Genomic DNA, 23,663 nt, shown 5'->3' on the forward strand with positions numbered 1-23,663 from the left:
GACCACGTTTACATGGACAGCAATAATCTAATTATTGACCTTATTCTGAGTAAGACAATATTCTGATTAAGGTGTTTACATGAGTTGCTTTTAGAATATACAGTCTCTCACAAAAGTGAGTACACCCCTCACATTTTTGTAAATATTTGATTATATCTTTTCATGTGACGACACTGAAGAAATGACACTTTGCTACAATGTAAAGTAGTGAGTGTACAGCTTGTGTTACAGTGTAAATTTGTTTATAATAAAGTTCTACATCCCCTCAAAATAATTCAACACACATCCATTAATGTCTAAACCGCTGGCAACAAAAGTGAGTACACCCCTAAGTGAAAATGTCTAAATTGGGCCCAAAGTGTCAATATTTTGTGTGGCCACTATTACTTTCCAGCACTGCCTTAACCCTCTTGGGCATGGAGTTCACCAGAGCTTCACAGGTTGACACTGAAGTCCTCTTCCACAACTCCATGATAACATCATGGAGCTGGTGGATGTTAGAGACCTTGTGCTCCTCCACCTTCCGTTTGAGGATGCCCCACAGATGCTCAATAGGGTTTAAGTCTGGAGACATGCTTGGCCAGTCCATCACCTTCACCCTCAGGTTCTTTAGCAAGGCAGTGGTCGTCTTGGAGGTGTGTTTGGGGTCGTTATCATGCTGGAATACTGCCCTGTGGAACAGTCTCCGAAGGCATTCCGAAGTACATGTTGGCATTCATGGTTCCCTCAATGAACTGTAGCTCCCCAGTGCCGGCAGCACTCATGCAGCCTCAGACCATGACACTCCTGCCACCATGCTTGACTGTAGGCAAGACACACTTGTCTTTGTACTCCTCACCTGGTTGCCGCCACACACGCTTGACACCATCTGAACCAAATAAGTTTATCTTGGTCTCATCAGACCACAGGACATGGTTCCAGTAATCCATGTCCTTAGTCTGCTTGTCTTCAGCAAACTGTTTGCGGGCTTTCTTGTGCATCATCTTTAGAAGAGGCTTCCTTCTGGGATGACAGCCATGCAGAAAAATTTGATGCAGTGTGCGGCGTATGGTCTGAGCACTGACAGTCTGACCTCCCACCCCTTCAACCTCTGCAGCAATGCTGGCAGCACTCATACGTCTATTTCCTAAAGACAACCTCTGGATATGACGCTGAGCACGTGCACTCAACTTCTTTGGTCGACCATGGCGAGGCCTGTTCTGAGTGGAACCTGTCCTGTTAAACCACCGTATGGTCTTGGCCACCGTGCTGCAGCTCAGTGTCAGGGTCTTGACAATCTTCTTATAGCCTAGGCCATCTTTATGTAGAGCAACAATTCTTTTTTTCAGATCCTCAGAGAGTTCTTTGCCATGAGGTGCCACGTTGAACTTCCAGTGACCAGTATGAGAGTGTGAGAGAGCGATGACACCAAATTTAACACACCTGCTCCCCATTCACACCTGAGACCTTGTAACACTAACAAGTCACATGCCACTGGGGAGGGAAAATGGCTAACTGGGCCCAATTTGGACATTTTCACTTAGGGGTGTACTCACTTTTGTTGCCAGCGGTTTAGACATTAATGCCTGTGTGTTGAGTTATTTTGAGGGGACAGCAAATTTACACTGTTACACAAGCTGTACACTCACTACTTTACATTGTAGCAAAGTGTTATTTCTTCAGTGTTGTCACATTAAAAGATATAATCAAATATTTACAAAATTGTGAGGGGTGTACTCACTTTTGTGAGATACTGTACCTTTCATGTTCCTGTTTTACATGTTATAGAACATAGATCGATTAACGTCACACGTCATTATGTCCCCACGCCACGCGGTCCGACGTTCCCTCCAGAATTTCACGTATCGACTTACAGTTCGTCTTCGTTATGGTACCGTATACAGTTTTGGGTGTTTCATTTTTAATTTTACGAACGCTTCAAGTGCAGTTAATTATGTCATGCTATACATGCAAATATATGACTGCTTTAAGCCATGGGCTGCGTCTGAATCCGCGTACATACCCACTAATAAATAAATTATATATAAGTTGAAATACATGCACCTCGCCTACTATATAGTAGGTAAGTACGCAATTTCGGACGCAGCCATGCTCTCGTTTGCTGTCAAACGATTGAGCACTGCCGTGTGTGTATATGTCCTGTCACAAAATGTGGTGAAAACTCCCACACGGTGTTAATAGTGTGATTAAGGTGTGTACATGTCTATAATGCACGTCGATAATGAAACTAAAACAGGAATACTCCACGTCTTAATTCAATTTGTTTTTACTTTGAGTATGACTTTAGCCGGATTAAGATCATCAATAATCGCTGTTTACATGATAATTTCTTAATCAGAGTATTGTCTTAATCGGGTTAATATCGGATTATTTTTGTCCACGTAAACGTACTGATAGTCACACATGGAGAATTGATCTAACTGACTGGAAAGAACTCTAGGTGTGATGAAGAATACAATAATGCTACAGGAATGATCAAATACAAAAATTTGGTCACAACTAAAATATTAAACAATGTGATATTCAGTTCCTCCTGAATGTGATTAGCCCCTAGTGGGCAAGGGTCATGCATACAGAAGCTGAAAGCTGCATACAGAAGCTCATAGCTCACAGCTCACAGCTGGCATTAGTTTAAACACAACTACAAAATAATATAACTCACCCTATCGTCATAATAGCGTCCTTATTTTGGCAGTTGCCTGTCCAGATGGATATTTTATCCCCCTTTGGACGAACATTAACTACCGCTCCACAAACATCCTCACTGGCTTCATCAAAAGACTCGCCAATTAAACACAACAGCTGCAAAACACATCAAATAAAGCAATGTTAAAACAATGCACAAATAATTAAGATACAGGGCTTTTGTTCAGAAACAAAACACTTTGAGGAAAGAAAAAAGCTTACCGTCTCCATCCAGTAGCGATCAAGGTCATTGTGTCGCTGCTGTTTGCTGAGCGTCATCAACCACCTCCCTCCAAGTTTATTCCTGTCATCCTCCCACATGGGCTTGATCCCATCCTGAGACACAGAGCACCCACAACATACACAGTGTGTGATCAGAACGCTGGTGCAGACATTTTACAGTCAAAAGAAACAAAAAATGTCTTTCTAGCATACCTTAAATAAACAGTAATCACAGCCAAATCCAAGTTTACTGGGTTGTTGTATGTGGTTATATAACCTGTAAGATTAAAACAGAACAGAAACAGATTATTTCTAAGACGACTGAGATTATTTAATGTTTTGACAAATCAACACTAAAAAGAACAGCATGAGTACTGTAAGAGTTACAAATTACAAAGTGGCACTTACGCCCAGAAATCTTCCACTGTGTCAAACTTGGAGATCAGTCGCAGATTTTCTGTCCAGCTTTTGCTCTTATCATTTTTGAAATACCAGAGAGCCCATCTGCAGAGAGGATACAGTGGAAACTTGAATAAGAGCTTAACTAAGGACTAAATCCCTACATTAGACAAATATTCAAACTTATCACATGAAAGGATTACAGAATTGTTAAACAGATAAATGTACCTAATGGCAAAACTCTTGCTGTGGTTGAAATATTCATTGTTGAGAGTAACGTTATTCAGATAGCATACTTTATCCGGACAGAAAGGGGGGTGAAGGTGTACATATACAGGTCATAAATAAAAACAAGAATGGTCCAAAGTCCAATAACCAGCGAGAGAAAAAGAAAAGAAAAAAGTTTACAAATGCTACAGAGGTTTTGGTCTATATATGTAATTTAGCTAATAAACTGTCTGGAAAACAGTAGTAAAATACACAGGGGAAAAAAAGTTAACTGAGTTTGATGATATTTTAAGTTCCTAAAAAGACACAGAAGATTAAGTATGAAAAAATAATGAAGTCAAATCAGCAGCATCAATTCAGCACCATTTCATTTGTAATCATTAAAAAAAAAAAAAAAAACATAACCATAGCAACGATCTCTCAGAAAAGTGCATCGTGAAATCATGTCACGATGTCGATATTATATCGATATATCGCCCAGCCCTACTTGTCAGTCAGTCTGACAATTCTGGAGTATCCACCCATCCATCTTCTACCGCTTACTCCTTTTCAGGGTCACGGGAAACCTGGAGCCTATCCCAGGGAGCATCGGGCACAAGGCGGGGTACACCCTGGACAGGGTGCCAGTCCATCACAGGGCACAATCACATACACACGCACGCACCCATTCATACACTACGGACACTTTGGACATGCCAATCAGCCTACCATGCATGTCTTTGGACTGGGGGAGGAAACCGGAGTACCCGGAGGAAACCCCCGCAGCACGGGGAGAACATGCAAACTCCGCGCACACAGAGCCGCGGGAATCAAGCCCACAACCCTGGCGGTGTGAGGTGAACGTGCGAACGTGCTAACCACTAAGCCACCGTGCGCCCAATTCTGGAGTACGGTCCAAAGGAAATTAAAAACCATATTATTTATACTGTATGTACGGACTCATGGTTCTTTATCCTAAGACTGATACAGAACGATTTGACACTTGCAACAGGTGACACAAATCTGGCATGCAAGTTGCTTTTCATTAGCCGAAGATGGTTTTTTGTCTTAGTTGGATTAAGGACGAGTCTCCATCAGTGTGCTTATGTTATCAGATTTTCAGAACGCTTCCATTTGAAAGAATAAGCGCTTCAGTAAAAGGGAGCGTAGATACTTTTCTTCACCATGTCAGACTCAACTACAGAAACTTTAGAGCATGATCAGACAGACTTTAACTGGAATATGTAGCAATTCCAGCTCATGAACTATGCTACTGGTTTGTATGTGCACTACCCTGGGTGGAGGGTAGGAGGGAGGGAGATGGATATCTTTTTATCTCTCCATCTGTGTTTTTTCTTTCTGTATGAGCATCATTAAATTTGTTTGTGTAATGGTTTAAAATAAAAGTATTTCAATATGAAAAAATAAAATGCTACAGAGGGTATTCAAAGCGACACTCGGAACGAGTGCGGCTTCTCGTTGGTGCAGAGAGAGTGCAAAGCTGAGCGGCGTGTAGCAACAAGGCCGACAGCTCTAGAAACACAATCACTCATCATGTGTGCTCAGTACTTCCTACTGGGCACAGCAAAGTGACAGACTGTTACAGTATCTCTCTCTCTCACACAATCTCACACACACAATCCATGGTAGCAGAAGCCACACTGACAGACACTGTGAGGAACATGATGGCAGGAAAGAGAAAGTAGGATCTGATGCCATGAAGCATTTTATCTCGTCTAGGTTGCCAGGAAGGTCCTGACCCGTATCGTATTGGGGAATCCCGAACTGGATGGATTATAATGAGAAACAAGGCCAGTATGAAATTCAGGTAGTGTGTGGTTTTTGTTTCAAGTAGTACTGTTACCTGTTTTGCAAAGGGTGTTTAATGTACTGTTCAGGACTGGCAGCAACTGGTGTGGGACTATCACTCGAGCCCTCTTCACTTTCAGGTCCTCGCTGCATGAATAACAACAACATTACTTCAAATGTATTCTGTAAACATGAATTCATAATATTCGTATCTTCACATTTAATTATGGTTAGAGAACTTGGCCTAGAAATATTTAAATATAGAGCACAGCAAATGAAGCAGAAGGAATAACTAAGCAACGCAGAGCTACATACTGAAAAGCATCAGCTAGAGAAGTGGAAACAGAGCTACTGGGAAAATTCCTTCTCCTCGTATAATCCCGGGTATAATAATCCCGGGTTCATAGAGATTTACACTCACTGCTTGTGTGAGTGAATACGTTCAGAAAGCAATCTGCCAAATACAACACACCCTCTACTGGCGGAACAACAATCCAGCTCATCACGAATCCAGCTCATCCTATGTTAGCCTGCTAGCTAATATGACTTCATTCAGAACTACAACACCGCGCCTCAAATCCACGTCCAGATATTTCTGCAAAAAAGTTCTAGAAAATTAAAGCACTCTCAAGCCTAGGATGATTAAACCTATGGATGGGTGTGAATGAGTGCCGGGGTCAGCACGGTGTTCCCCTGTAAAAGAGAGCTAGCAAAAGCTGCAGCCAACACACGTGTCCAACTGGCCAGAAATAACCGACAAGCCGGCAAAAACACACACCGAGTGCATCCGTTTAAAACTAACGAACACGACAACCGAAAATGAGGTGTTAACGCGAGCTAAAAAAAAATGTCCACCATAAGCACCGTTGTGTCTCTAACTGCCGACAGGCAATGCCCCCCGAACAAGTCCATTTAGAAGATAATTAGCTAGCAATAGCTTAGCATCGGTGCTCGTCCACCCCAAGTTGAGAAGCAGAGCGCGCGCCCCAACTCTTTCCACACAGACATCAGAACCGCCACTGTTCAGATGAGCTGAGCGAAAACAGCCCAGAAATACACAGGAACATCAGCTTTGTCATTTCAGAAACGCATGAAACGAGCAAACTAGGTGCACCCCTTTCTCCCTTACCGGCTCCGAAGTCGCCATCTTGCTTGTAAAATTCTTCTGGCTCTTCGTTACGTCACACTGCCAACCGGAAACTACGGCAACCGCTGAAGTCACGCGGACTCCTACACCGCGTCACTGCTAATGAATGACTCACGTCTGAAAGCCCACGCTTCAACACACAGCCCCAGCCACACGACTGCTGTTCATGAAACTTACTAGCTACTGTCACCTTCTACCGTGTTATTCCATAAAGCTCCATCTTTTATTATTATTATTATTATTATTATTAAATAGATATCTCCACTGTTTTCATTTAACTCTGAACATTCTGAACTCTTAAGGCAGGGGTTTCTGAACTAGGGGTCCTGGGCTGGATTTACAAATTGTGTCCTCACAATTTCCTCTTTTGTTTCATTCATTCATTTATTACACAAATTAATATATAAAATAAATATATCAAAGACTGAATTTGTGTGCTAATATTCTGAAATGTCACCAGGAGTCATATTCAGGCAGGCCCTATTTAAATTAATAGGGTACATGATATAATATATGAGGCATAGTGGCTTAGTTGTTAGCACGTTTGCCTCGCACTTCCAGGGTTGGGGGCCCGATTCGCACGTCCACCCTGTGTGCGTGGAGTTTGCATGTTCTGCCCGTGCTTCGGGGGTTTCCTCTGGGTACTCCTGTTTCCTCCCCCAGTCCAACGACATGCTGTGTAGGCTGATTGGCATCTCTAAAGTGTCTGTAAGTGTGTGTGTGATTGTGTCCTGCAATGGGTTGTCACCGCATCCAGGGTGTCCTCTGCCTTGTGCCCCGAGTCCCCTGGAATAGGCTCCAGGATCTCAGTGACCCTGTGTAGGATTAACTAGTACAGAAAATGGATGGATGGATGATCTTGACTATCTTGACATGCTTCACTAGCATAAGTCAGCAATAAAAATGGTCAAATTTCCCCATCTACCTTCACTAAACAGTGTTGATTCTTATATTGAAGCCTTATGTAATTTTATGAATAAAAAAAAAACTCATGTAGGCTTCAAACCTACTGAAAGGTTTTGCCTTCTGGATTTTCTAGGTTAATAAATTCCTTTGTAAGGTCAGAGTTTTCAATTTGAGATGCAGCCTGTCACACAAAGCTCATCACTGTGAATGAAATCGAGAAACATTTTAAAGTTCAGCTTGGAAGCCTTATGGCCAGGGATGCTTTGGCTCTAATGTGCCACTTGGTGAATATCAATTTTAAATCATGCAGAGAGTGTGTGAACAATGCTGCTTATGCTGCCGCTGCTTTGCACATGTATGCAAAATCATTTGCCAAGTATAATCTGGGTACCTTTGCTTCGCTTTGGGCCGTATTACACCACCCTGTCAAGGATTATTATTTTACTATAACAACACAGCAATTACCACTAGACTGGTAAGTCAGTGCAATGAATATTCATTTTGTTGTAAGTCACTTATATTACACGTACACGTTACTAACAAAATAAAATGTTCAAATATTACAGTGTTCCTAAATTATGAATCTGGATTTTAAGTACATGTAGGTCGCTCCATACCTCATCTCTTGGTGAGGTTATATCCTCACATAGGTTTTTGTACTACTGCTATGCGGATGACACTCAAGTCATCCTCTCCTTCCCTCCCTCAGACACTCATGTTTCCACTCAGATCTCAGCATGTCTGGCAGACATCTCATCATGGATGGCAGCTCATCATCTGAAAATTAAACTCAGCAACACTGAACTGCTGTTCATACCAGGTGATTCATCACCATGTCAGGATCTTGTGATCTCACTGGACAACTCTCTGATCTCACCTTTTGTCACTGTGCACCTTGGGCTTAACCATGGACAATCAAGTCTCCTTTTCCTCTCACATCGCTAATCTGACACGCTCATGTCGATTTCTCCTTTACAACATTAGAAGGATTCGTCAATTTCTATCCATACAGGCCACTCAGGTGCTTGTTCAGTCCCTTGTCCTTTCGAGACTGGACTACTGCAACCCAATCCTGGCAGGTCTAACTCTGAGCACTATTCGACCTCTGCAGCTGATCCAGAATGCACAACTTGTTATCAACCTTCCTAAGTTCTCCCACACCACCCCATTGCTACGGTCCCTCCACTGGCTTCCTGTAGCTGCCTGCATCAGATTTAAAACACTGACGCTTGCCTACAAAGCCAAAAACGGACCAGCACCCACCTGCCTCAAAGCACTTATCACACCCCGCACTGCACCACTCTCTCTCCGATGTTCTAGCACTGTTCAACTGTTCCCACCATCTCTCAGGATACAAGGAAGATATGCATCAAGACTCTTCTCTGTTCTGGCACCTAGGTGGTGGAATGAACTTCCCTTAGATGTCTGAGCTGCTGAGTCACTGGCAGTCTTCAAACAGCATCTAAAGACCTACAATCCCCTCTGAAAATATTGGAACATAATATAGAACGTAACACATGAACATAACACATGAACAACATAGAACATAACACATTTAGTATCAAACCACACAATTTGTAGGTGAGCAAAAATACTGGAACAACCTGACTGACAGGTGTTTCTTGTTATCCAGGTGTGTCCTGTTCGATTGATTGTTTAACAAATAAATAGCTCTGAACATCTATTCTTGGTTTTGCATTCAGTTTCAGCTTTGAAGACTGCATTTGTTGTTAAAAGGCATAAGTCAACATGCAGATCAGAGAGCTGTCTATGGGAGATAAGTAATCTATTTTAAAGCTGACAAAAGTGGGAAAATCAATCAGAGGCATTGCACAAATATTAGGCCTAGCCAGTCCAACAATTTGGAATGTCCTAAAAAAAAAAATCCCACTGATGTACTGAGCAACAGACACTGAAAGGGTCAGTTAATGACAGAAACATTGTGAGAGCTGTTAAGAAAACCCCCAAAACAACAGTCATTGACATCACCAATAACCTCCATAGGGCAGGGGTGAAGGTATCACAATCCACCATTTAAAAGAAGACTTAAAATAACAAAAATATAGAGGCCATACAACAAGATGTATCAGAAAGTCAGGTTGGAATTTGCAAAGAAATACAGAGATGAGCCACAAAAGTTCTGGACCCAAGATTAACCTCTATCAAAGTGATGGAAATACCAACGTGTGGAGAAAGAAAGGATCTGTTCATGATCCAAAACAGACAAGCTCATCTGTGAAACATGTTGGAGGTAGTGTAATGGCTTGGGCTTGCATGGCTGCTTCTGGAACACGCTCACTAATCTTTATTGATGATGTAACTCTTGATGATAGCAGCAGAATGAATTCAGAAGTTTACAGGAACATTTTGTCTGCCAGTTTACAGAGAAATGCATCCAATCTAATTGGTATGAACTTCATAATGCAGCAAGACAATGACCCAAAACACACTGCCAACACAACACAGGACTTTATCAAGAAGAAAAAGTGAAAAGTTTTAGACCGGCCAAGTCAATAACCGGAGCTTAATTCAATTGAGCATGCATTTAACCTCCTGAAGAGGAGACTGAAGGGAGAACCCCCCTCCCCCCACCCACCCAAATCAAACAACAATTGAAAGAGGCTGCAGTAAAAGCCTGGAAAAACATCACAAATGAAGAAACCAACACTTTGGTGATGTCAGTGAGTCGCAGTCGCAGTTATTGCAAGAAAGGGATATACAACCAAATATTATGTGTTATTTAATTTACTTTAAGACTTATCTGTTCCTGTACTTTTGCTCACCTAAAAATTGTGTGGTTTGATCCAAAAGGTTCTATGTTTCGTGTTGTTTAACACATCTAGATAAAATAAAAGCTGAAACCTAAATTCACGTCTCATATCTATCTTTGGATATCAAACCCAAATGTCTTTGTTGTATAGCACAAACAAAAAAATTGGTCTTGCCATTTCAGTAGTTTTGGAGGGGACTGTACCTCTTCTAAATTAGCACTTCAATTAAAAATAAATAAATAAATAGTGTTGTCTGTGTGCTTTTCTTACTATATTACCTCTCTGACATAGTTTTTTGAATGATGGCATTCTTAATCCATGATCTAGTGAATCAGTTTCAGGATATACTTATTGACTGAGATTTTAAAGCACTTCTGTAAACTGCTCTGGATAAAGGCTCCTGCCAAATGCCATAAATGTAAAGTTAAATGTAGCTTGGGCAAGGTTTGGGTTCGCAGAAAAATAATAATATCTATTTGGAGTCATTTGCTCAAACAGTTTGAGAACCTTTGCCTTAGGTTTCTTCAGTTGTTCCATTCAAAATAGAACCCTACAACGGAGTGTTTCCCTATCATAAAGGGTCCAAAGTACAATTTTTTTAGGAAGACTAGAAGCCTTATTTATCTATTGAACCCTTACAAAAACATTCAAATGGCATTTTAGCGTACTCCCACCAGAAAAAAAATCCCAGCTTGTTGTAACTAGCTATCAATACACAGGCCAAGCTGGTCATGCTGGTGGACCAACTTTGCCAGCTGGGAACTAATTTTCCAGCTTCCTTGTTAATTGTCTAAACTGAACATTCTCATTGCCTTACTGTAATTCAGAAACAATTTCCTTTCTACCAACACTATCAACTGGCAAAGATCTACTGGTTCCAATTAATGATATTAAATTAATTAGTTTCTCATAGGAAACACTTCTTAATAAGTATTAGGCCAATTCTTATTTGGAAGTGTTTTTTTTTTATGCAGGCCATGTACCCAAAGCAGAACACCACCAGAGACATGCAAAACTTTTGATTGTGGGTTTGATCTCCTTTGGCATGCCATTGTACACTCAGTGAGCACTTTATTAGGAGCACTATAAAAGACGACTTTTGCTTTGTGACATGGTACTTCATGCTGGAAGTAGCCATTAGAAGATGGGTAAATTGGGGAAGTACATGGTCAGCAACAATACTCAAGTAGGCTGTGGCATTCAAATGATAATTGATTGGTATTAACGGGCCCAAAGTGTGCCAAGAAAACATTCCCCACATCATTACACCACCTCCACCAGCCTGAACTGTTGACACAAGGCAGGTTGGGTCCATGGATTCATGCTGTTGGTGCCAAATTCTGACCCTACCATCTGTGTGCCTCATCAGAAATGGAGATTCATCAGACCAGGCTACGTTGTTTTGGTCTGTAGCTGTCCAGTTTTGGTGAGCTTGTACCCACTGCAGCCTCAGCTTTCTGTTCTTGGCTGACAGAAGTGGAACTCGACGTGGTCTTCTGCTGTTTTAGCTCATCTGCCTCAAGGTTCAATGTGTTATGAATTCTGAGATGCTTTTCTGCTCACCACAATTGAGTGGTTGTCTTTCCTACTGTTATCTTTGTTACTATAGCATTTATTTTATGGCACTATTCTGAGTAAACTCTAGAGACTGTTATGTGTGAAAATCCCAGGAGATCAGAAGTAATAGAAATACTCAAAGCAGCCCATCTGGCACCAACAGTCACACCATGGTCTAAATCACTGAGATCACATTTTCCCCCCATTCTGATGTTTGATGTGAACATTATGATATATTATGTGAATTATGTGAGCATAAAATCTGCAAGATTGTATGCATTGCACTGCTGCCACACTATTGGCTGATTAGATAATTGCGTGAATGAGTAGGTGTACAGGTGTTCCTAATAAACATTTCTCAACAACAAACTCTATTCTTTTCTGGCAGGAACTTCTCCATGACCATCTGTAGTCACTGAATTTATTTTAAAGGTGAGCCTGTGTTTTTAAAGTTCTTCATAGTGGCATCAAGTTGCTTTATAATGTTAAGTATGTTATTTCTCAACTACTTTCAGGAGGTTTTATTTATTATTTTTTATTTTGACATGCTTAAGTTTATTTGTAAAAATAAAATAACAACTTTTTTTTTATTATTATTATTTTTTTAAAAAAACAAAACAAGGAACTTGTTTAAAGGAACTTATTAAAATTAAAAAGTTTGTAATTAAACGTGACTATCAATTCACTGGAGCCCTGTCAAGATTTTTCATACTTGGCTCATTAAACAAACCTGCAGCCACTTACTGTGACAGGGAGAATGATAAAAACATGATAAATGTGTTTATTAAATAACTAAACTACAACCCTGTATTATGTAGGATGTGTTTATTGTAAACTATACTCAAAAATTCACAAGTAGCATAAATTGGGCTTGAATCCCGTTCCACTAACTGAGTTCTGTCTCAGGGTGCTATCTTTGAGTTTTGACTCATGGTGGTGAATCATACTGTGCTATATTGCCATGGTTACTTGCTGCTTGGCCAACATGCTCCAGGACAGGGTAAGTTTGGTATTACTTTGACTTATTTGACAGGATAGCACAGAATAAGTAACATGTAATCTAGTTATTAAAAGTGATTCAACAAATGCTTTTCAGAGGTCATTTCCAAGAGTGATTGGTGCTATGGATTGCACACACCTTCCACTCACGACAAGGCAGCTTTGGTGTTTAGATATTGCTTTATTAGGAACACCGAAGCACCTACACATTCATGCAATTAACCAATTATATTACAGTAGCGCAATACATAGAATCATGTAGATATAGTTCTTCTAAAATTCAGAATGGGGAAAAATGTGATCTCGATGACTTTGATAGTGGCATGGTTGCTGTTGCCAGAAAGGCTGGTTTGAGTATTTCATAAACTGTTGATCCTGGGATTTTTACACAAAACAGTCTCTAGTGTACACGGAATGGTGCAAAAAAAAAAAAAAAAAAAAAACAACCAAAAAAAGATTCACTGAGCAGCAGTTCTGTGGCCAGAAACACATTGTTGATGAAGGAGGTCAGAAGAGAATGGCCAGACTGATTCGGGCTGACAGGCAGGTAACGGTAACTCAATAACCACTCTTTACAACTGTGGTGAGCAGAAGAGCATCTCAGAATGCACAACACTTCAAAACTTGAGGCAGATGGATTACAATAGCAAAATAGCACATGGTGTTTCACTCCCATCAACCAAGAACAGGAATCTGAAGCTACAGCAGGAACTGAAACTAAACAGTTAAAGATTAGAAAAAGACCGGGCGACATGGGTAAAGAGTGATTATTTGTATTAATGCAGCCTTCTTGTCAGCTGAAACATGTCTAGCCATTCTACTCTGACCTCCTTCATCAGCAAGGCCTTTTCCAGCCACAGAACTGCTGCTCACTGGATGTGTTTTAATTTTCACAAGACTGTTGTGTATGTGAAAATCCCAGGAGATTCTGAAATACTCAGACTAGCCCGTCGGGCAGGGACAACCATGCCATGCTCACTGAGATCACATTGTTCCCCCATTCTGATGTTTCATGTCAACATTGATCGAATATCTTGACCTGTATGTGTATGATTTTATGCACTGCACTGCTGCAACGTTAATTGATTGGATAATTGCACGAATGAGTTGATGTATTGGATATACAGTAGCTGCATATATTTCTTCATGTGTTAGACTTGTTCTGGACACGAGGGAGATTAGATCATGATGTACACATGATGTACGTCAATGTACGCTATGATCATCTCTCCTAACATTCCCCAGAGGACATTGTTCACAAAGGCTTGAAGGATGGAAGAGGCACTGGCTAGACCATGTGTTATAGTGAGGTACTTATAAAGTCCAGTGGTGCTGAATACTCTTTTCCGATTCTCCCCCTGTAGTCAATACATGGGCCAAAGACCTAGCTCCTTCTTTTGCACAAAGAAGAATCCAGCCAATGGTGGTAGAAGTAGATGCACAATGGCTTTATTTCCTTGGGCAGACAAGGGATATACCCAGGAAAAAGGCGGGGTAGTGTCAGATAAGAAGTCTATGGCACAATCATATGGTCAAGGTGGAGGGAGCATACAGGCTTTTTTTACTGAGTACTTCAGCATATTCAGAGGGAATTTATAAGGCTTGTTCTGTATCAGGGCTTGGGAAGGGGGGCGGGGGTGGGGGGCTGGGTGGCTGATTCAGAACCATGGGACAGCTTGCGTGAATGAGTGATCTTGTATTGACATTACAATGACAAGATGTCCTTCCAACTACAACACATTAACTCATGTGATGAGATAGTTGTGGTTATATTTAATAGGTTTTGTTCTATGACTAACTTGCTTGGTGAGATGCCCTTGGTGTATCACAAAATGTTTTTTCCATCCCATTTATCTGAATTGCAATGTAGTAGTCACAAAAGTGGCCTTCTGTATAAAGATACCAAATTGATGATAAAAATGAAAATGAATTAACCATTGCTCTCCTTTTTAACTGCTGTAATGTAGCCTACCATATCTCACCTGAATACCACTGAAGTCTTACTCTCCCATTCTCATCCTCATCAAAATACGATCGTTCCAATTTTCTATCCTTTGAACAGATTTAGTACTCTCATTTCACTTTTATTGTTTGCTGTAATGATAATAAATCCCACTACCATTTCTTCCTCATGATGTCTTTGTCACCACTTTCACATCTGCCTTGCTCATTAGAGATCAAGATTCTTATTTCTATGAAGCTGCATTATAAAAACAATTCTACTGTTAAAAGTGCCGTGAATATAACATTGAACAGAATATATCGTATAATGCAATAACAGTTGCCTGTTACATATTTAGACTCAAAGCTTACTTAAAAAACCTGCAAAACCACTGCAGTGACTATTTCACATGGATCAATCTACACACTTATTTTCCCCAAAAGGATTCAATCAAAAATACATTTCATAAAGTTAATGGTGACTTTAATATTTGACAAGACTTAACTGTTCTCTGTTTGCTTATTTTTTTTGCAGCAAACTGCAATATAGGTTTTAAAGGGTCAGCAAATAACTACTTTGTTGACTATGGTGAATGAGTTATTTATTAAAGTCACTGCAGACACGTCAATGCTGTGTATAAACACCAATGGCATCTGTTTCTACAAAGAGTAACAGCCCAGTGTTATTATAATATATTCTTGGCCTTTGTTTATGTATGAAAATGAGCATTTTGCTATGTTGTAGAAGATAGCTCTGCACTCAGTGCTTGATATCAGTGCTTTTCAGAAATGCAACAATTTCCTTGTTCAGCAAAAGTAGCTTTAATTGGAAATGTACACTAGAATGAATATATCCATGCCACTTTCTGTCTTCAGAAGGTCCTATCTGGTTTTTGTAAGAACTTTCTCTGCCTTTGATGTAAGGAGGGGAAAAAAACCCTATAAAAAGTGATTTTACATAGCTGGCATGAAGAAATGTTTTTCTAGACACAAACGCTTTCAATATAAAAGTTTTGGGAGTACATCATAATATACTACATTTACACAGTAAACTTTAAGCACCTTAAGGAAAACGATTGGAAAAACCTAGGATTTCCTAAATTGCAATAACAAATGTCACTTATAAAACTTAGAAAGCATTTCTACAGTGAACGCAATGGAGTAGCAGGTTAACAAATATATGCTGGTTTAAAAAACTAATATTCAGACATTTACAAAGAATGCAAATTGTAAAACAGGGCATGATTTATTTCAAATTAAAAAAACACCATAAATCAATAAAAAAAAAAAAGAGAGGATCTACTATCAGTTGGATGTATAGTAGGTCTTCAAAAAAGCACCATGGAGAAACATACAGTAAAACTATTGATGCATTTTAGCACACAAATGTGACAAAATATTACGTCAGATTATATAAAATGCTGATTTCAAGTCTTGTTTCACACTCTGTTGGAGCTGAAAATCCTAAACAACTGGGAAACTAGTAATATTGTACTTTATGCAAATTCCAGTAATAAAATGGTTTCGATTCCACACATTATCAAAATGCAGCATATAACCTTCCATGATTATTGCTTTCATAAGCATGGTTGTAAAAAAAAAAAAAAAAAAAAAAATCCTGAATGGGTTTCAAACCAACTTGCAAAGCATATATACAGATACTGGATGAAGGAGGTCGCTTATAAACAAAAACTGTGCATACAGGACATTTCAAAAGTCAAGTTGTTTCAAAGTGCTTTTTTTTTTTTTTTTTTTTTTTCAAATAACGCAATGTGTAATGGGAATAATTCAGCATCAATGTACCTTCATTACATGATAAAAACCAATGCTACATGTTCAAATCTACCCAACAACCAACTGTGTCACAATACTTTCAAATAGTAATGTATGTCATTCTGTGGTTATTCAAAGTTACTGCTACAATGGCACCATAAAACAGCAACTATTGAATTTTTGACAAGAGCACCCAAGCTGAGGCAAAAAAACCCAAAACAAACAAACAATAGAATTCACATTTTACAATGTCAATTCTGAGTGTTTACTACACACATCATTTTCAGGTTGACACAGTAATATTGCAGTAAACAGGCTTGGACCAGAAATTAAATACAAACGGTTGCAAAAACAAAAAAAATCCCAAAAAATAAAAAACATTCAGAATAAATAGTCACATCTTCTATGCACTAATTCCATCTCTTTGTATAAAACCAGCTTTTAAAACATCTGTTGTGAGCACCATCTCTTTAAAAAAAAAAAAAGAAAGAAAAAAAAACATAGACACCAAATCTCACAGTTAAAAACTGACAAATGTAGTCAGTATCATTTGAAAAGCTGAGATGTAGAGTGAAAAGTTAAAAAAAATAAAAAAAATAAGGGGGGGGCATGTTTTAAAAACAGAGAGATCTGACTGAGGTAAGGCATTAGTGGCATGGCCACGGTCATGTCCAGCGGTTATAAGGCCCAGTGACGTGAGTAAGAGCGTATGGGGATGATGTGATGACGTTGTCCCGAGTAGCTGTTAGTGATTGGCGAGTAGGGACATTTAGCTCCTCCCTCTCATCTTGCGACACATCTTCCTCTTCACTTTCTGAAACTCTCTTAACTGCTTTTGACCTTCCCACGTTTGCAGCCTCAGATCCCAGCCTTTCAGCTGCCTCCTCTCTCTCCCTGGCCTTTTCGGCCATCTTGGCCTCCCACTGGAGCAAGCCATGGCCTGGTGCATTGAGACTCTTGTGCTGATAGAAGACGAGAGAGATGCGAGTGGGGTGGCTGCGGTTAGGCTGCAGGATGGGAGTGGTGGCGTGAAGCTCATGCCGAGCACACTCAATGAGGATGGAGCCATGGGACGGTGCCACTGCGACCCCACCGATATTACTATCCAGGAAGTTGTGTTCACTGTCTGACCACACCTCCTCAGCTTTAACCTCTTCTGGGGTCAGGGGTCGCAAGGTTGTGGGTGGTCCATGGTGGTAGTTGTTATCCAGGCTTGGCTGTGCTTGGTTCAGTCGACTGTGGAGACCCTCGGCCTGGGCTGGGGAGAGCAGTCTTGGAGAAGCTCCACCCTGGAAGCAGTGCACCTCCATGGGTTCTGTCTTTACTCCAAAATGGTAGTCACTGAAACCTTGGGACTTGGTTTCTAAGGAGCCTTGTGTATCCTGCTGGTTTCTGAAGGGCTTCTGTCCTGCGAACTGGGGAGGGGCAGGCAGGTTGCCGTTAGAGTAGGGAGAAAGTGCTGCATTGTGTTCACTAGGGCCCCCTTGTGGAGTACAGTCCATGCTGCTGTAAGGGCTGGATGAATCTATTAAACTTAAAAAGCATGTCTCCATGTCTGGAGTCACTTGCACAGGTGGACAGTATTTCTGTGCCTCGTATTTCGGCGAAGTGCTTTTAAAACCTATGAAGAAAAATATACCTAATTAATAAGAATGTAAAATAAAAAGAAAAAGTTATAGGTATAATAAAGGCAACCAAATGCAACCCCAATTCCAAAACAGTTGGGACACTGTGTAAAATGTAAATAAAACAGAATGCAATGATTTGCAAATCTCTTTATATGTTTCTATGTTCATATGTTATTCACAATAGAACATAGAAAACATATCAAATGTTTAATCTGAGGAAATGTACCATTTTACGGAAAAAATAAAGTTATTTTGAATTTGATGACTGCAAAACATCTCAAAAAATTTTGGGACAGGGCAGCAAAAGGCTGGAAAAGTAAGTGTTACTAAAAAGCAACAGCTGGAGGAACATTTTGAAACTAATTAGGTTAATTGGCAACAGGTCAGTAACATGATTGGATATAAAAAGAGCATCTTAGAGAGGCAGAGTCTCTCAGAAGTAAAGATGGGATGGAATCTGGATGGAAGAATATGTTGCTCTAAAACCTGTAAATACCTTTCAGCATTGCTGGTGCCTTTCCAGATGTGCAAGCTGCCCATTCCATAGGCATGAATGCACCCCATACCATCAGAGATGCAGGCTTTTGAACTGAGGACTGATAAAAAAGCCGGATGGTCCCTCTCCTTTTTAGTCCTCTTTAGTTTAGAGGATGCGACGTCCATGGTTTCTAAAAAGAATTTCAAATTTCGATTTGTCTGACCACAGAACAGTTTTCCAATTTGCCTCAGTCCATTTTAAATGAGCTTTGGCCCAGAGAAGATGGCTGCGTTTCTGAATCATGTTCACATACGGCTTCTTCTTTGCATGGTGGAGCTTTAACCAGCATTTATGGATGGCACGGCGAACTGTGTTCACAGGCAGTGAGCTCTGGAGGTGTTTCTGAGCCCATGCAGTGATTTCCATTATAGAATCATGTCTGTATTTAATGCAGTGCCGCCTGAGGGCCTGAAGATCACGAGCATGCAATATTGATTTTCATCCTTGTCCTTTACGCACAGAGCTTTGTCCAGATTCTCAGAATCTTTTGATAATATTATGTACTATAGCTGATGAGATATTCATAGTCTTCGCAATTTTACATTGAGGAACATTATTCTGAAATTGTTACACAAATTGTAGACTCAGTTCATAGCAGATTGGTGAACCTCTGCCCATCTTTACTTCTGAGAGACTCTGCCTCTCTAAGATACTCTTTTTTTATACCCAATCATATTACTGACCTGTTGCCAATTAACCTCTAGCTGTTTCCTTTTAGTAACACTTACCTTTCCAGCCATTTGTTGTCCCGTCCCAACTTTTTTGAGACATGTTGCAGCCATAAAATTCAAAATTACCTTTTTTTTCTTCTTAAAACGGTACATTTCCTCAGTTTAAACATTTGATATGTTTTCTATGTTCTATTGTGAATAACATATGGGTTTATGAGATTTGTAAATCGTTGCATTCTGTTTTTTTTTTACATGTTACAGTGTCCCAACTTTTTTTGGAATTGGGTTTGTATTACATTAAGGATATTCCATTCTACAAATGTCTGTGGGTTTATTTGTAAGAACACAAGTGGCAACAAGAAAATCCTAACCGGCAGAGAAAAAAAAGCAGAATTTTGTGCCACAAAAACCTAGCATATTTGGGTGGATGTCACAAATTTATGCTAACAGAATTAAGTCTACAGACCACGTCTTAATAATAAGCAGGGCCTCCATTTTTTTTTTACTGAACAATAATTCCACTGTCTCCCTTTTTTTTTTATTGGCTATTCAATGGCTAATCCTCTGCTATTAAGAGTATCACACGAACACAACCGGTTTTGTGAATCACGGATAGACAGTAAAAGAATGGCACTACTGACAATACCTTTGAGAGGCTCGTTCTTTGTTTTTGCTGGGGTGACCAGCTTCTTTTCCTGGCTGCTCTGTTTCTCTCGCTCTCTCTTGGCCTCCAGTCTTCTCTTGTGGGCAGACTTGACAGGCTCAGCCAGCATACGTACTTCTCGTGGGAAGGAAGAGAGCACCTGCAGGGCTCCAGTCTCCATCTTAGCCCTCTGGCCCTCAACCTGCCCAAACTCATCAGTCTCTGAGATCTTATAGAGAGGCAGGACATGAAGTTGCTCATCTTCTGGAATGTTTCTCACCGCACGGTTATCCTCTTTAGTTAAAGTGCACACCTGCAGGTGGTAGTGATAGAGCATACTTTTTTATTGACATGGTTCAACAGGTTCACTGGTCATATCGTGCAGAGTTTTCTGCATGTCTGAAAACAGAAATCTTTACTACTGGGGTCAATTGGCATTCAATAGTTTCTGTGTATTTACAATATTCAAAACGTATTTTTCAGCATGACAGTTTGGAGTTACATCACACACAGACAGTTAGCCTGGAGTTAATACTGCCTCTCAATTAAGGTGATATCCAGCAAGAAAAGCGTGCTTAATTTCACACTCAGATGTGTGCGGCACTGAGACGTGTTTTCAGCAAACTCCTGTAGTAGTTACTGCAGCAATTACATATGAGGTCTGAATACCCATATGGGAAATTTCGGTATTAAATCCTCACTGCGTGTGCTTACCTCTGCTTTGAATATAACCCTATATAAATGATGTGCAATGCTCACCACAGTACTCCCGTTGGTCAGGTTGTGTGTGTCCCTGTGAGCATGAGCACAAAAGTCCACACACGCCGTCACACCAGAGAATGGACGACCCTCTCTTGTGCCCAGACGACAGTCTTGCCCCAATTTTTCCTGCCGCACCTAAAAGGACACCAGTCAAATAAGCTTTTCTATTTCACTACATGGTATCAGCCTTCACAGTGAGTCAGCAGAAATTTTTAATCCTGAATACTGTCAACATGGAGAATGTGGAGAAATGTATTGATTCTTGCACTAATATTCGATTAGCATCTGCAGAGCTCATTTCTCCCCTTTTTTGCTCAGACAGGCTCGTATAATACTAGTGATTTCCCTCTACTTTAAGCGTTGTGTAATGCATTAAGTTTACAACTTAATTATTTGACTGGCATTATGGTTATACCTGGTTATGATAAGCCTCAGGTGCAAGTCTCTTATACACTGGAGCCACATCCTCTGCCAAATTCTGCAGGTTGCTTTCCAGCTTCTCCTCCTGTTGAAAAAAAAAAGTGTATATTACTATTTTGTGTTTTAACAATGGATCCCTTACACACCTCAACACTGTACGTGAATCATGCTGGGGAAACATGACCGCAGTAACACAGTTTGTGAATGAGGATGTTGATCTACCTCACAGATTCTACCAAACATGTTCAGCACTTATGTGCTTAGTCTGCTGTAATAAGAGATTAATACAAGAATAGTAAAAATGATGGTTTATATGCATATAGTATATATTTTAATTTTTTGTGGAGTTTTTATTTGTAGAACTGCTATTCCCTTTAAAGAAGAGTAAAAGTGACTGTTTATGTACGTGTACATAAACTGGCATCACTTTTATGCTAAACCAAGTGTTCGTGCATTATCACATTTCCACATTAGACAAATGCACTGTATACTGTTTAAGCTCGCACCATGCACTTATGTACACATTCAAATAAATCAGCATTGCTATCACCCCCCAACTACATAACCATATGAATACATGAAACAATAGAAGCTACACATCATTTATGATGAAAAAGTGGAAGGAATGGGACATATGACATATGCTTCTTCTGAAATAATCTAGGTGCATTTGGTTATGTAATTGTACCAATTGTACAATGCTTTCAGTCATATTCATTATCAGTCATATTGTATGTCAGAGTTTGCACTGAATGATATAACCCATGATGTTTTTTTTTCATGTCATACATGTATAAACCCCATGGCCAATATGATCAGCAATAAAAAGCACCTCTTAAAACTATGAAGTCCACTTAGTGAAGGCTTACTGCTCTTACCTCCTCAGGGAAGTCACCCTGCAGTCGGAACTTTCGGGGCACTTTACTGCGTGCAAACTTGCAGCCATTGTAGTACATGCTCCATGAGCAGCCAAAAGAAAATGAGGCTCCACAGGTCTCTGGGTTCAGACCCTGACAAGCACAGGTACGACTGAGGAGGCAGGTTAAAAAAAAAGGGTGAAAAGAGGAATATTAATCATAGACTAACACTTTCTACTTAACAAATAATAACTAGCTGCCCTCACTTATCTGTGCTACTTAAATAACCACCCATGTGTGGTTCATCTGTGTGTGTGTGTATGAATCATGGGCATTCTTTGTGCTGTGTTCAGTTCTTGACTCACTCCTCATTGAGAGCGCAGCGGCGGTTGGTAGGCGATCCGTATGTGTAGAGAGTTTTGGTAAGATCCTGGTACAGTTTATCAGCCATGTTGCGTGGGATGCCCTCCCAGGCTAGGATGAGGATGACCACGACTGCATTCTGGCAGCGGTGACCCGCGCGCTGACGCACCAGGCACAGCAGCTTCTCCTCTTCACTGCCCCGACGGATAACCTGAGGGGCATAACTAGGGCTGGTAAAATTTGCCATGGGTGACACACCTAAGTAACTCTTATAGCATATACACAGTTTCCACTCAACTCCGTCTGGTTTGTTTAACAGTAATACCATCTCATGCTGCGACACCTCCACAACAGCAGAGAGTTGTGAGTACTGAACACACACTTCCTGTTCTCTATACATTTCCATTTTTTTAGTCTAGAAGTGCTTCTCAATACTCAAATTGACGCTTCCTCGTGTCCTCCAGCCCGTGACCCGGAAATCGGTCAACGTCAACCATCTTGAAGGACATATGAATTCTCTAATTGCACCGCAAGGAGGTGATCAGTGAGGAAGTTTCCAGAGGAGCTAGGAGCGAGGATACACAGGTGTACCCTATGTGGAAGTGTTTCTTATCGAGAAACCTGGCACATGTATAAATTCCCCTCCTGCTTTACATCTGCCACAATCTCAAACAAAAAGTCCTTTGATGATGTGATGGAATTTCGTGTGAAATATAATTCAATAATAATATGCTTACAATGAGTATTGTAATTAATTGATACTTGCATGTTTGGATACGCAAAGCTGCACAAAATATGCGATAATTTATGTACTGTTTATTCATTCATTGTTGAATAACCCAGACATTTCACATACTATCAATGCATTTGCTTTATAAAGAATGTTGTTATTAACCAAGCTCAAACAACATAACAGCACATTAAAAAAATTAAGCATAATGGCAGATCCCTGAAGCGCAGTGAGGTCATCCAGCTGAGCACAGTCATCATTAACTGACGTCGCTTTTAAGTGACACTTAAGAGAGCGAGGATATTCCATTCAACCTGCTTCAATTCCTCTCTCCTCACATCTCATCCTTGCATCCTTCCCTCATATCCTAAGGGGGTGGGGCTAAGATGCAAGAAAAGGAAGCAAGGAAAGGAAAGGAGGATGCATAAATAAGAAATGAGAAGCACCCTATGGACTAAAATAAATGACTCATTCCTGCATTGTGAGGTATTGCCGATATCTTTATTAGGTAAATTCTGAGTCACTGATTCAATTCTGCCATTTCTGTGTATGACCTTTGTTTTGTGTGAATACTTCTCTTGGATTTTCCCTGATTGCTGTTTTGGATTGCTCCAGCAAAACTCCAGCACATAAAG

At 40.3% G+C, this 23,663-nt stretch overlaps 1 protein-coding gene across 9 annotated transcripts in view; it reads right to left on the reverse strand.

The window, feature by feature from the left end:
- LOC128605531 (eukaryotic translation initiation factor 4E) overlaps positions 1 to 23,663 on the reverse strand; it is a 57,635-nt gene that overhangs the window by 1,184 nt on the left and 32,788 nt on the right. For 8 of the 9 annotated variants that reach the window (XM_053621056.1, XM_053621050.1, XM_053621054.1 and 5 more), the window contains 6 exons: positions 22,301 to 22,509; positions 21,957 to 22,107; positions 21,074 to 21,163; positions 20,656 to 20,793; positions 19,900 to 20,209; positions 15,187 to 18,037 (listed from right to left, as the gene is read on the reverse strand). In XM_053621056.1, the coding sequence (XP_053477031.1) occupies positions 17,082 to 18,037; positions 19,900 to 20,209; positions 20,656 to 20,793; positions 21,074 to 21,163; positions 21,957 to 22,107; positions 22,301 to 22,509 (1,854 nt within the window). In that variant the 3' untranslated portion in view covers positions 15,187 to 17,081. Of the gene's footprint in view, positions 1 to 2,662; positions 2,803 to 2,907; positions 3,022 to 3,120; positions 3,185 to 3,315; positions 3,412 to 5,377; positions 5,470 to 6,451; positions 18,038 to 19,899; positions 20,210 to 20,655; positions 20,794 to 21,073; positions 21,164 to 21,956; positions 22,108 to 22,300; positions 22,510 to 23,663 lie in introns of those variants that run through there. The other variant, XM_053621059.1, reaches the window with a different exon arrangement.

The sequence above is a fragment of the Ictalurus furcatus genome, chromosome 3 (assembly GCF_023375685.1).
Source record: "Ictalurus furcatus strain D&B chromosome 3, Billie_1.0, whole genome shotgun sequence".
Classification (NCBI taxonomy): Eukaryota; Metazoa; Chordata; class Actinopteri; order Siluriformes; family Ictaluridae; genus Ictalurus; species Ictalurus furcatus.